Source organism: Anomaloglossus baeobatrachus, chromosome 2, assembly GCF_048569485.1.
Source record: "Anomaloglossus baeobatrachus isolate aAnoBae1 chromosome 2, aAnoBae1.hap1, whole genome shotgun sequence".
In the NCBI taxonomy this organism is placed as follows: Eukaryota; Metazoa; Chordata; class Amphibia; order Anura; family Aromobatidae; genus Anomaloglossus; species Anomaloglossus baeobatrachus.
The window spans coordinates 723,351,466-723,365,011 of NC_134354.1; the positions used below are offsets into that span (position 1 = coordinate 723,351,466).

The 13,546-nt window shown below is 42.6% G+C and overlaps 1 protein-coding gene across 1 annotated transcript in view; it reads right to left on the reverse strand.

Moving 5' to 3' along the window:
* Positions 1–13,546, reverse strand: part of LOC142289995 (cilia- and flagella-associated protein 337-like) — a 200,453-nt gene that overhangs the window by 148,028 nt on the left and 38,879 nt on the right. The window contains exons 10-11 of the mRNA XM_075333941.1: positions 12,905–12,951; positions 9,239–9,359 (exon numbers count right to left, since the gene is read on the reverse strand). Coding sequence (XP_075190056.1) covers positions 9,239–9,359; positions 12,905–12,951 — 168 coding nt within the window. The remainder of the gene's footprint in view (positions 1–9,238; positions 9,360–12,904; positions 12,952–13,546) is intronic.

The window sequence follows — 13,546 nt, forward strand, 5'->3', positions numbered from 1 at the left end:
CAAAAAGTTTTCTTTATTTTCATGACTCTGAAAATTGTAGATTCACATTGAAGGCATCAAAACTATGAATTAACACATGTGGGATGAAATACTTAACAGAAAAGTGTGAAACAACTGAAAATATGTCTTATATTTTAGGTTCTTCAAAGTAGCCACCTTTTGCTTTGATTACTGCTTTGCAGACTCTTGGCATTCTCTTGATGAGCTTCAAGAGGTAGTCACCGGAAATGGTTTTCACTTCACAGGTGTGCCCTGTCAGCTTTAATAAGTGGGATTTCTTGCCTTATAAATGGGGTTGGGACCATCAGTTGTGTTGTGCAGAAGTCTGGTGGATACACTGCTGATAGTCCTACTGAATAGACTGTTAGAATTTGTAGTATGGCAAGAAAAAAGCAGCTAAGTAAAGAAAAACGAGTAGCCATCATTACTTTAAGAAATGAAGGTCAGTCAGTCCGAAAAATTGGGAAAACTTTGAAAGTGTCCCAAAGTGCAGTGGCAAAAAACATCAAACGCTACAAAGAAACTGGCTCACATGAGGACCGCCCCAGGAAAGGAAGACCAAGAGTCACCTGTGCTGCAGAGGATAAATTTATCCGAGTCACCAGCCTCAGAAATCGCAGGTTAAGAGCAGCTCAGATAAGAGACCAGGTCAATGCCACACAGAGTTCTAGCAGCAGACACATCTCTAGAACAACTGTTAAGAGGAGACTTTGTGCAGCAGCCCTTCATGGTAAAATAGCTGCTAGGAAACCACTGCTAAGGACAAGCAACAAGCAGAAGAGACTTGTCTGGGCTAAAGAACACAAGGAATGGACATTAGACCAGTGGAAATCTGTGCTTTGGTCTGATGAGTCCAAACTTGAGATCTTTGGATCCAACCACCGTGTCTTTGCGCGACACAGAAAAGGTGAACGGATGGACTCTACATGCCTGGTTCCCACCGTGAAGCATGGAGGAGGAGGTGTGATGGTGTGGGGGTGCTTTGCTGGTGACACTGTTGGGGATTTATTAAAAATTGAAGGCATACTGAACCAGAATGACTACCACAGCATCTTGCAGCGGCATGCTATTCCATCCGGTTTGCGTTTAGTTGGACCATCATTTATTTTTCAACAGGACAATGACCCCAAGCACACCTCCAGGCTGTGTAAGGATATTTGACTAAGAAGGAGAGTGATGGGGTGCTACGCCAGATGACCTGGCCTCCACAGTCACCAGACCTGAATCCAATCGAGATGGTTTGGGGTGAGCTGGACCGCAGAGTGAAGGCAAAAAAGCCAACAAGTGCTAAGCATCTCTGGGAACTCCTTCAAGACTGTTGGAAGACCATAACCGGTGACTACCTCTTGAAGCTCATCAAGAGAATGCCAAGAGTGTGCAAAGCAGTAATCAAAGCAAAAGGTGGCTACTTTGAAGAACCTAGAATAAAAGACCTATTTTCAGTTGTTTCACACTTTCTTGTTAAGTATTTCATTCCACATGTGTTAATTCATAGTTTTGATGCCTTCAATGTGAATCTACAATTTTCAGAGTCATGGAAATAAAGAAAACTTTTTGAATGAGTTGTGTCTAAACTTTTGGTCTGTACTGTGTATATATATATATATATATATATACATATATATATATATATATATATATATATATATATATATATATATATATATATATATATATATATATGTATATATAGTGTGATATGATCACTGGTCCAGTGCTGAGAGGGTTAGGCTATGTGCGCGCTTTGCTTTTTACCTGCTTTTTTGCTGCTTTTTCATGCTGCGTTTAATGCCAAAATGGATGTGTTCTGCTTTTCAAGCAAAGTCTATGGGAATTTGGGTTTCTTGTCCGCACTATGCAGTTCAAAATGCTGCCTTTTTGTGGCAGAAATTTGGGCAAAAACTCTGCTTTTCAAAGAAGCAACATGTGAATTGTTTTTGCCATTTGGGTTTTGAACTGCAAAGCAGAGTTTTTGTTCAAATTTCTGCCACAAAAAGGCTGCAGTTTGTACTGCATAGTGCGGACAAGAAACCCAAATTCTCATAGACTTTGCTTGAAAAGCAGAACACAACCATTTTGGCAATAAGGCTATGTTCACACTAGAAAAATGATTTTTCTTAAGAAATTTCTTAAGAAATTTCTTAAGAGTGCACCTGTGTCAAAAAACGCACCAAAAACGCACCTGCGTTTTTGCCGCGTTTTTGGTGCGTTTTTGGTGCGTTTTAGGTCCGTTTTAGGTCCATTTTTGGTGCGTTTTTACCGCTGGTTGCTCCCTGCGTTATTGTGCCAATTATCTATGGCAAAAAACGCAGTTAGCTGCAGAAAAGAAGTGACATGCTCATTCTTTTTCTTAAGAAAATCTACTGAAAGAATTTTCTTAAGAAAAAAACGCAGTGTGTGCACAGCTAATTTTTTTTGCCATAGGTTTTGCTGGGGAATGTCTGCAGAAAGGTTACAAGAATTTCTCAAGAAATTTCTGCAGCAAAAACGGACCAAAAACGGACCAAAAACGCAGGTAAAAAACGCAGTGTGTGAACACAGCCTTAATGCTGCAGTTGAAAAAGCAGCAAAAAAGCAGGTAAAAAGCAAAGTGTGCACATAGCCTTAATGTGTATTACCTGGGCCGGGTTTGTTGTGAACAGCTAAAGAGATGGGTGGGATGGCTGTTCACCATATCTCCACCTCGGGGTGTGGTCCCAGAGGTAAAAGCCAGGCCTCTGGACACACTGGTGGCTCTGCTCTGAATTTCCTGTGCTGGAGGAAGTGGCTCTGTGTTTGTTTGTGGGTGGAGGGGAGGAAACTTCTTCTGAGAAGTCTCTGCAGGGACTTATGTGCTGGACTGACACTGAAGATCTGTTGTGTGGGAATGTACCTGTTTTTCCTGCATGTAAATGCCCTTGGTGTTCGGTACTGGCGGTATGCTTTATGTAGTCCAAATAAAGCAGCCTGAGGTTTTAAGCAAAGTGCCTCCCGTGTCTACCTGAACCCGCATGCTCAGTGAGAACCCCCCCCCCATGTTGCAGGGTGCAAAATCACAATAGCCATACATATACAGGCTACAGTTAAATGGAATCTGCCAGCAGGTTTTTACTACTTCATCTGAGAGCCACATAATGTAGGACAAGAGACTCTGATTCCAACGATGTATCACTTACCGTAGGTTACTGGGTTCAGGCGCTATGAGACAATCAGAGCTTTTAGACTAAAGTGGGCTTTACACGCAACAACATCGCTAACGAGATGTCGTTGGGGTTACGGAATTCGTGACGCACATCCGGCCTCGTTAATGACGTCGTTGCATGTGAAATGCAGGAACGACCGTTAACAATCAAAATTACTTACCTAATTGTTGATCGTTGACACGTCGTTCCTTTCCCGATTATCATTGCTGTTGCAGGACGCAAGTTGTTCGTCGTTCCTGTGGCAGCACACATCGCTATGTGTGACACCGCAGGAACGACGAACATCACTGTACCTGCGACCGCCCGCAATGAGGAAGGAAGGAGGTGGGCGGGATGTTCGGCCCACTCATCTCCACCTCTCCGCTTCTATTGGGCGGCCGCTTAGTAACGCCGCTGTGACGCCGAACGAACCGCCCCCTTAGAAAGGAGGTGGTTTGCCAGCCACAGCGACGTCGCTAGGCAGGTCCCGTGTGACGGGTCCTAGCGATGTTGTGGCCACGGGCAGTATTTTGCCCGTGACGCACAACCGACGGGGGCAGGTGCTTTCACCAGCGACATTGCTAGCGATGTCGCTGTGTGTAAAGCCCGCTTTAGTCATGCAGCAGAGCTGAGAAAGATAACCCGCCCACACCAGGCTCTCTATGTAAAAATGTAAAATCTTCACTATAGATGTACAACACCAGGCAGGGTAATAAATGACATATGGTTGAACTCAGTATGTCAGCATTGATCTCCTGCTATATTCAGATTACAATGCAAAAACCTGCTGACAGAGCCCCTTTAAATGCTGGATGGTAACCGATTCTATCAATAGCTGTTCAGAATGAGTCTTATTTATGATCAGCAACTGGTTAATTGTAGGAGATGAAAAAGCAATGGCTTTTCAATAGACTATACAAAAAGTATTACTCTTTATGGGAGCAGCAACAGATTTGTTGTTTTTAAAGTGAATGAGCAATGACTTTACCCTTTTAAAAATTAGGGTTCCCAGTAGCAGTACAGTATATTTATAGCATATAGGGAAAAGCAGCTGGGTTATCTATTGACTCTGTGCAGAATATACTCTCTGACAGTACACTGGAGGCTGGACAAGACAGTACGCCCATTGCAAATTAGGCCAGTTATTGCTATTGGTACATTATGTTGACCAAGAATTCCATGGGGGTCCAGGTACAACAGAACCAACCTATGCAGGCAGTGCATCTCCTTTTGCTGATGGGCGTTAGGTTGACATAGTGGCAGATAAATCATCTGGATCCAAAGAAAAGCACAGTCCTGCACTACACGTGCGTACCTGTCACACTTGGGCTCACTCGTAGATAGGAAAAACACAGCACCGGTTGTCAAAGCGGATTCCGGATCAGCGTGCAGGTCACAGTAGGAGCAGCTAGTTCCAACGATCCACATAGAAGAAGAATGAGACCGCACCAATGCTGATACTTTTTTCACGGTAATTCTTTATTCTATATGCAAGGTTAAAAGGTGTTTGGCAGTCAGCGGGTGGAGGAGACCTGGATGCGGCCCCTCGCTGCGGACGACGGCCGTTTCGCCTGTAATTAGGCTTCCACGGGTCCACATGTGGGGTAAGATCAGCTCTCCTTAAATAGGATAGCACATCCAGGTGACCTCCCCGCACATAAAAAATGCAAGTGAAGTGTATAATACAATAAAAGGTACTTTGCATCAATACATAGTGTACCATTAATTAAATTTCGTTTCGTTTTGTCAAAAAACGCTTTTATGTTTCTAGAAAAATGGTATGTACAATGCGGGGGTACTGCGATGGGTACCCCCGTCTCGTGCGCCATGGCTAACATTTTTTTGGGGCATTTTGAAGGCAAATATGTGTACACGGCCAACAACCCATATTTGAAGCATATTAAGTATTATTTAAGGTATGTCGACGACGTGTTCATGGTGTGGGACGGAACAGAGAAGGATTTTTCCAACTTTGTCTCCTACCTAAATACCACCAATACCATGAACATGTCGTTCACCTCTACCTTTGGAGGTAATTCCATAAATTTTTTGGACGTTGAGGTTGGAGTACGTGATGGGGTAATAACAACAAAAATTTATAGAAAACCGACAGCCTCAAATTCTGTCCTACATTACGGAAGCGCCCATCCCCAACACACAAAAACCGCTTTACCTTATTCACAATTTTTGAGGGTAAAAAGAACTAACAGTACCGATGTGGTCTTTGCAGAACAGGCGGTTGAATTAAAACATAGGTTACAGGAACGGGGTTATCCCGATACTATTATTGATGCAACGTATAAAAAAAACTGTAAGTGAGGATTCTCATCTCTGTCCGGTAGACTGTTTGAGGGGTAAAAGAAAGAAAAAGAATAACATCTATGATAGATTTGCCTTTAGTTTCAAATTCGGACCCATGTTTGATACTATAAGAAAAACTCTAAATAACAATTGGCACATTCTGGAGAGAGATCCAGAGTTGAAAAATATGACTATTTCCAAACCGTTAATTTCCTACAGGAGATGCCATAATTTGAGGGACTTGCTGGTCAAGAATAGATTGACAAGTAAAAGTACATGGCTGGATAGACAATCCCCAATTGGCAACTTTAAATGTGGCCAATGTAGATTTTGTAATCTACATATGACTGGAAAGTCCATAAAAATTGGCTCTCATATACATCAAATCAAACATTTTATATCATGTAAGACAAAATTTGTAGTCTACGTAATAACTTGTCCCTGTGGGAGATTTTATATAGGAAAAACTATCAGATGCCTATATATTCGGTTTAGGGAGCATTATAACTCAATAGTGACAGGCAAGGGATCCCCTAGATTGATAGAACACATACGAGAATCGCACAATAGCTGCCCTGATACCCTTAATTTTGCTGGTTTAGAAAGTCTCACTCCCACCACAAGGAGGGGACCATCAAAAATTATTGTTGCAGATGGAGGCAAAATTAATCATAAAATATGGAGCACAAGGGGCATTGGGAATGAATGACTGCAATGATTTATCAGTTTTCTTGTAACAGAGAGGTTTTTTGCTGCAGGAATATTATTATTATTAAATGAGTATATATGTTTGAAGATTAATGGGATTAATAATAACGAATAAAATATAAAATATATCCAAAAAATTAACATATATAAAAGATCAATACATGGATAAGTTTGAATAATTCTAATCATATATATTAATTATGTATGAATTCATTCTGTGAGCAGCATTGCAATTTATATTTCTGTATAATGTCATACTCTGGTTTGCTCACAACTTTGTTTTTAATTAATGGTACGCTATGTATTGATGCAAAGTACCTTTTATTGTATTATACACTTCACTTGCATTTTTTATGTGCGGGGAGGTCACCTGGATGTGCTATCCTATTTAAGGAGAGCTGATCTTACCCCACATGTGGACCTGTGGAAGCCTAATTACAGGCGAAACGTCCGTCGTCCGCAGCGAGGGGCCGCATCCAGGTCTCCTCCACCCGCTGACTGCCAAACACCTTTTAACCTTGCATATGGAATAAAGAATTACCGGAAAAAAAGTATCAGCATTGGTGCGGTCTCAATCTTCTTCTATGTGGACAGATAAATCATCTGGTCCATCATGTCATATAAACTGTAATTGTTGCTGGCTCCTCAGATATGTGATATAGCATTAGCCCAAGCACAGGGGAGTGTTGGCTTTGCGAGGAGCGGACTGTGGTCTCCTGGTTGAACATGTGGTCAGCAGGCATCTGCTAGGCCAAAAGCTTTGCTGCACAAGGAACACAGTTTATTCTGTTATCATACCAATTTTGACTCCCTTTCAGAATCTACAAAAAATATCCCCATTTGATTTTATATTGACGGTCTAAAACCATAGTTAATCAACAGTCATCTCTTTGCTTAATGCTAACAATATACTTGTCATCCTACAGTAATTGAGCTGGTCATCAATGTTCCACTGGCTGTCACCTTGGCCCCTGCCTAACTCAATGTACTTCTACAGATCCTTCTGTTACTGCTGCTCTTTTCCCTCTTCCATATCCTGCTGCATGTAACAGTGACCTTGAGGGTCCTCAATAGCATATTTCCATGTGATTTGGAGTGCAGTTCCTCTATGTGCTGCAACCAATGAGCTCAAGTTACTTTGCTCTAATGTAGTGTAATCAGAATGATTCAGGCATGGCTCTTATTACTATGCCCAGTCTCAGTTGATTGGGTGCTGTCCAGCATGAGATTTGTTGCTAAATACAGAAAACCAACTTACCCAGTGTATGGGTTTAGTTGACCATGGTCACAAACTGTAAATCAGCTTGATAGCACTTAAAGGGAACCTGTCATCAGAAATTTTGCACTAAACCTAAAAGATTCCCCCTCTGCAGCTCCTGGGCTGCATTCTAGCAATGTTCCTGTTGTTTATGTGCCCCCTTTCTGACCAAAATAAAGACTTTGTAAAGTGGTACCTTTTTGGATTCAGATCTTGATAATGGTACACGGGGGCGGGCTCTCTGGTAGCCGTTAGTCTGCCTCCCTGTCGCTTTAGGCCGTCCCCCATCGCGCAATTTCAAAGAGGTGACGTGGGTAAGCTGGCCAGTGCTTGCGAAGAACGGTGGAGGCGGCGTTGGAGGTGGCGATGGAAGCGCGACCACGAGATTATGGGCGGTACTTGCTGATGAAAGTCACAGCGCCGCCCATATCTCGCGCATGCGCAACACGTCACCAGCGGTCACACTGCACATTGCAGTCCTGCGAGAGTGGCACGGCGCATGCGCGAGATTATGGCCGCCCATAATCTCGCGCATGCGCAACACGTCATCAGCGGTCACACTGCACATTGCAGTCCCGCGAGAGTGGCACGGCGCATGCGCGAGATTGTGGCCGCTCATAATCTCGCACATGCGCCGTGCCACTCTCGCGGGACTGTGCAATATGCACAGTGTGACCGCTAGTGACGTGTTGCGCATGCGCAAGATTATGGGTGGTGCTGTGACTTTCATCAGCAAGTACCCGCCCATAATCTCGTGGTCACGCTTCCATCGCCGCCTCCACCGCCGCCTCCACCGTTCTGCGCAAGCGCTGGCCAGCTTACCCACGTCACCTCTTTGAAATTGCGCGATGGGGGATGGCCTAAAGCGACAGGGAGGCAGACTAACGGCCACCAGAGAGCACGCCCCCGTGTACCATTATCACGATCTGAATACAAAAAGGTACCACTTTACAAAGCCTTTATTTTGGTCAGAAAGGGGGCACATAAACAACAGGAACATTGCTAGAATGCAGCCCATGAGCTGCAGAGAGGGAATCTTTTATGTTTAGTGCAAAATTTCTGATGACAGTTTCCCTTTAATCTTACGAGAACAAAAATACTGAGGGTATGGAGCGAATGCAACTCTGTGTCATGCTCCTGTGAGGATGGGGTCATGTTCGTTGAGGAGAATGCTAAGGAGGTGTAGTTGGTGATGTAACCAGTCCTAACGCCCAACCATGGAGGTCTCTTCAGTCATGGTTGTGGTGTTGCTTTGTTGCCAATAAAAACATTCTCTCAATGATCCTTAAAAGACATATACTATCCCTGTACATAGTTGCTTCTCCATGTGTCAAAGGTGCAATGCACTTTTGAGCTCCTTGCCAAGTCAAGACAGTGTCCCACTTTCTCTTGCACGTTATAACACAAAGAGAGCACTCCTTTCTAAGAGAAATACATTTTGGTGGGTATCCTCCAGTGAGGCGGAGTACTTGCCTTCATTTCTTGAATGGTAGCAGAGCCCACACAGTGGTATGGCAGCAACTTCACCACCAGGAACTTGACTAAGTGGAAGTTGAGTTGGCACACAAATGGCTGACTGAGAGTGCTAATTTTCAATACGAAATAAACATATGACCCTTTTGTAATGTGCCTGCAAAACCATCCATATATCTTTTAGGCATTTTTTATGTCCTCTCTTAGCTCATTGCAGCAGGCTCATTGACAAGTAGTACTTCTGCAGCTGAAAACTCCATTTGTCACTTCACTTCTCTACTAGAAACATTTGTGAACTTCTGCTTTTAACTATGCATAATAATACTTTGGCACTTACTTGCGTCACCCAATCTGCATGCACTTGCCAGCAGATTAACGTTACGTGAGGAGACAGAATGGCATTTTCTAGGACAATAGTTGGCATTATGTTATCTGGACGAGGCATTTTTTTCCACATTCTGAAAAGTAGAATTTATAATATTTAAGATATGGTCTTCAAAATCAATTAGGTTTGTGACGGTTGGTTCAAGGATTCATTGACTGAATTAATTTTTACAGGAAACCAGGGTGAGAAGGAGAGAGTTACTGATCACCCTAGTACTACATCCCTTCGTAAGTTTCCCCTGCACAGTGGGAACTACAGCATTGCCCAAATTATTTTAATGGTGCTATGATGTTGTACCTTGTACAGCGAAGGGCTGCAGTGTAGGGAAAACAGAGAAAGTAGAGCTCAACTAGTGCTGCAGATCCCTTATTTTAAATTTTTATCGGGATCCCAGAAATAGGACTTTCAAAGATCATTAAAAGGATTCTATTGCCAGGTTTTTGCTACTTCATCTGAGAGCAGCATAATGTAGGCAAAGAGATTCTGAAACTAACCATGTTTAACTTAGATTACAGGGTGCAGCCGTTCTGACTTTATCTCAGAATTGAGTGTAGCAGAGCTGGGAGCTGTCCCCGCCCACACCAGGCTCTCAATAGATTGACACCTCACAGTCAATGCACAATCACACTAAATGGGCGTGCTAGTCTGCTCTGCATGTGTAGAGGAGGTAGTCACAGCAATGTTAGTCACAGAACAATAAATCTTTGAGTATGAGTAAACAATAGCTCACACACAGATAAAAGAATCAAAGATGTTTTTTCTTTTTTAACCCTCGCAGCATGCTGTCCTCAGCTTACAGTGCCAAACCCTAGTGACAGATTGCCTTTAAAGAGAGGCTGTCATCAGGTTTCCTTGTTCAAAACAGCCTCAACAGATGTTTTCTTACTGTAATCACTTTTTTTAAATGTATGTTTAGATCAACACAACAACCCTTTGATATGTCCAGTGGTGGATTGTGTGTACAGACATGGTGTAAATACAGGGAGGTGGTGAGGGAGAATGATGGGATAATTTGAAATCCACCAGATAAGATACCTAGTGTCAATTAGTAAGTGTGCAATATATAAAGAGGCAATGGACACTGCTCCAGTATCCCCTGACAAAGCAATAGGCAAAACCTATTTTGAGTTACTGGGTAGTGTGTGACACATGCCTTACCAGGATAGCATGTGTTGGGTATTTAACCTTAATGATTTTGATTTAGCATCTGGTCAGTTGCTCTATATATTTATACTACAGTATATTCACAGGCAATTTTAAAGGTATTTTTTCTGGAGCAGTTTTTTTAATTCGACTTTGGTACCCATCATCTACCTTTTGTGATTTAGTATTTATTCTAATGTCATTGTCACCCTTCCCTATGGGTTTGTGATGGCGTGTTTTTGGAATTTTTGGGGCATTTGCTATATATTTGTTCTTTAATAAATAGTATTTACATTAGTGATTGCAGGTATATTGATCTGGGATGTGTGTGTGTGTGTGTGTGTGTGTGTGTGTGTGTGTGTGTGTGTGTATTTGCTATTAAGTAACTATAAGATTTTGTTTGTATTATTGAGCTGCCTTTGGCTTTACTTTTTATGTGAATTATTACATAATGGGCCTTTTGGTGCGGAATTGGTTTCTAGTCTTCTGTGTTCACAATAGCCTCAACCAATGTTTTTTCTCTCATAATCAGTTTTTCTCAAACATAGATTTACTTCACCACCAGATCTCTAGAATCCCTGGGAAAATATCCTTTATTCCGGTCCAGTATTGTATGTCCATTCCCATTAAGTGGTCATATGGTTAGACCCTGACTATCCTCATAACCCCCTGCAGCGTTGTTAATCCTGAAACCTCTCTCTGATTGACTTCCGTACTTAGCAGTACGTATTGTGTCTGTGCTGTGCACCCAAACTCAGCGCATGCGCATGGGCAAAGTCAGTTACTGGCCTAAATAAGACAATGTGCGATGTGTGTGCGCTGGGCTTTGGGAGGGAAGCATCAAAGGACAGGCCCCCAAATCGGACCTCATGTTAGGGGTGTACATACATATTGTACAAAAATAAAGAAACTTTGTTACACATATCCAGGGCTGCGATGATTAACTAAAACTAAACATACATTTAAGAAAGTGATGACAGCAGAAACACACTATTTGAGACCATTTTTAACAGAGAAAGCTGATGATGGGTTCCTTTTACTTCATGACTAGTGATGGGCGGACCAGGACTTTAAATGTCCAGATCTGCCGCCTCGACTACTGCAACCTCCTGCTCTCTGACCTCCCTTCCAACACTCTTGCACCCCTCCAATCTATCCTAAACTCTGCGGCCCGCTTAATCCATCTCTCCCCTCGCTACTCCCCAGCCTCGCCACTCTGCCAATCCCTTCACTGGCTTCCCATCACCCAACAACTCCAGTTCAAAACATTAACCATGACATACAAAGCCATGCACAACCTGTCTCCTCCCTACATCTGTGACCTAGTCTCCCGGTACCTACCTGCACGCAACCTCAGATCCTCACAAGATCTCCTTCTCTGCTCCTCTCTTATCTCCTCTTCCCATAATCGTGTACAAGATTTCTCCCATGCCTGCCCCATACTCTGGAATGCTCTACCTCAGCACATCAGACTCTCCCCTACCGTGGAAAGCTTCAAGAGGAACCTCAAGACCCACCTCTTCCAACAAGCCTACAACCTACAATAACCCTCAGTCCAGTACACCACTGCGCAACCAGCTCTGTCCTCACCTATTGTACCCTCATCCATTCCCTATAGATTGTGAGCCCTCGCGGGCAGGGTCCTCTCTCCTCCTATACCAGTCTGTTTTGTACTGTTAATGATTGTTGTACGTATACCCGCTTTCACTTGTAAAGTGCCATGGAATAAATGGCGCTATAATAATAAATAATAATAATAATCTGCGCGGTTTCAAAGGTACCCGAGTGTCGGGCCCGGACCTGGAATTCTCGGGGAATTGATCTGGATCCAGCAACTTGGGAAATAAAAAAGAATAAATGAAAAATAAAAGAAAATAAGAATGAAGCAAGCGGTGCTATACTTACCGAGGCTCCGGCATAGCTTTACACTGCTCCAGCAGTCCTTCTGGGACCACTCATCATCGCTCATCCATATGCACTGCTTTCCCTGTCCAACGGTATCTGTGATTGGTTGCAGTTAGATGTGCCCCCAGCCTGTGTGATAGCATCTGACAGCAACCAATCACCGGCTCTGTCTGCAGGTCTACCATATAGTAAAAATAAATAATTTAAAAAATTGGTGTAGGGTCCAGCCATATTATGATACCCAGCACAAATAAAGCTTATGGCTACAGGCTGCAGCCCCCAGCCTTGCACCTGTCTTGGCTGTGTATCAAAACAGGAGGAACCACATGTAGCTTTTTATTTCTTAATTATTTTTTAAATAAATAATTTAAAAAATAGAGTACGTCCCCCTCAATTTTGATACCCAGCCATTAAAAAACCCAACAGCTGGAGGCTGGTATTCTCAGACTGGGGAGATCCATGCTTATTGCACCACCAGCCTACAAATAGCAACCTGCAGCAGCCCAGAACTGTCACATCCATTAGTGAAGCAATGTTGATTACAATACATTTATTACAATATTACTTTACCTTAGTGTTTCTCCTATTGACGTAAAGAGCAGAATATTCACACATCCCTGTAATAAAGAATAGGAGAGAGTGCTGACACCATAATGCTAAAATATCTCCACTTTATATTTTATTAGTTGGTATATTACCCAATGTAATTTGATTATTGTCAATAATAATAATAATAGAAAATCTCCAGATATAAGAACAAAGCTAGGTTAAAATAGATCTACAGTGCAGTTTTCCATATCCTAAAACTATTGGATGAGCAATATATATTGTATAACATACCCTCCGCAACATTGAAATTGCAAGACCAAGAAGGAAATATCATGGAGTTATGAAAATCACAGGATGGACAGACACGTTTTTGATATGCAAGTTATGAGGAAATGGAAACATTCTCAATGCTTCTCGATTGATTCATTATCGAGAATGCAAAAATCACACACTTACACACCTTCGCTGTTATCAGTGCCATTATTAATAGCTGTCAGAGGAATGACCTGCCATGCTGAATGCACTTGGGAACAAAACTCATCAAGATCCACTGTTGGCAGCTCCCCTTGCTGACCAATGACATCCCAGATGTGCTTATTTAAAGACAAATCCAGAGAGGCTGTATAGGCCATGGTAGACATTTAGGCCATGCAGGCTGCTTAC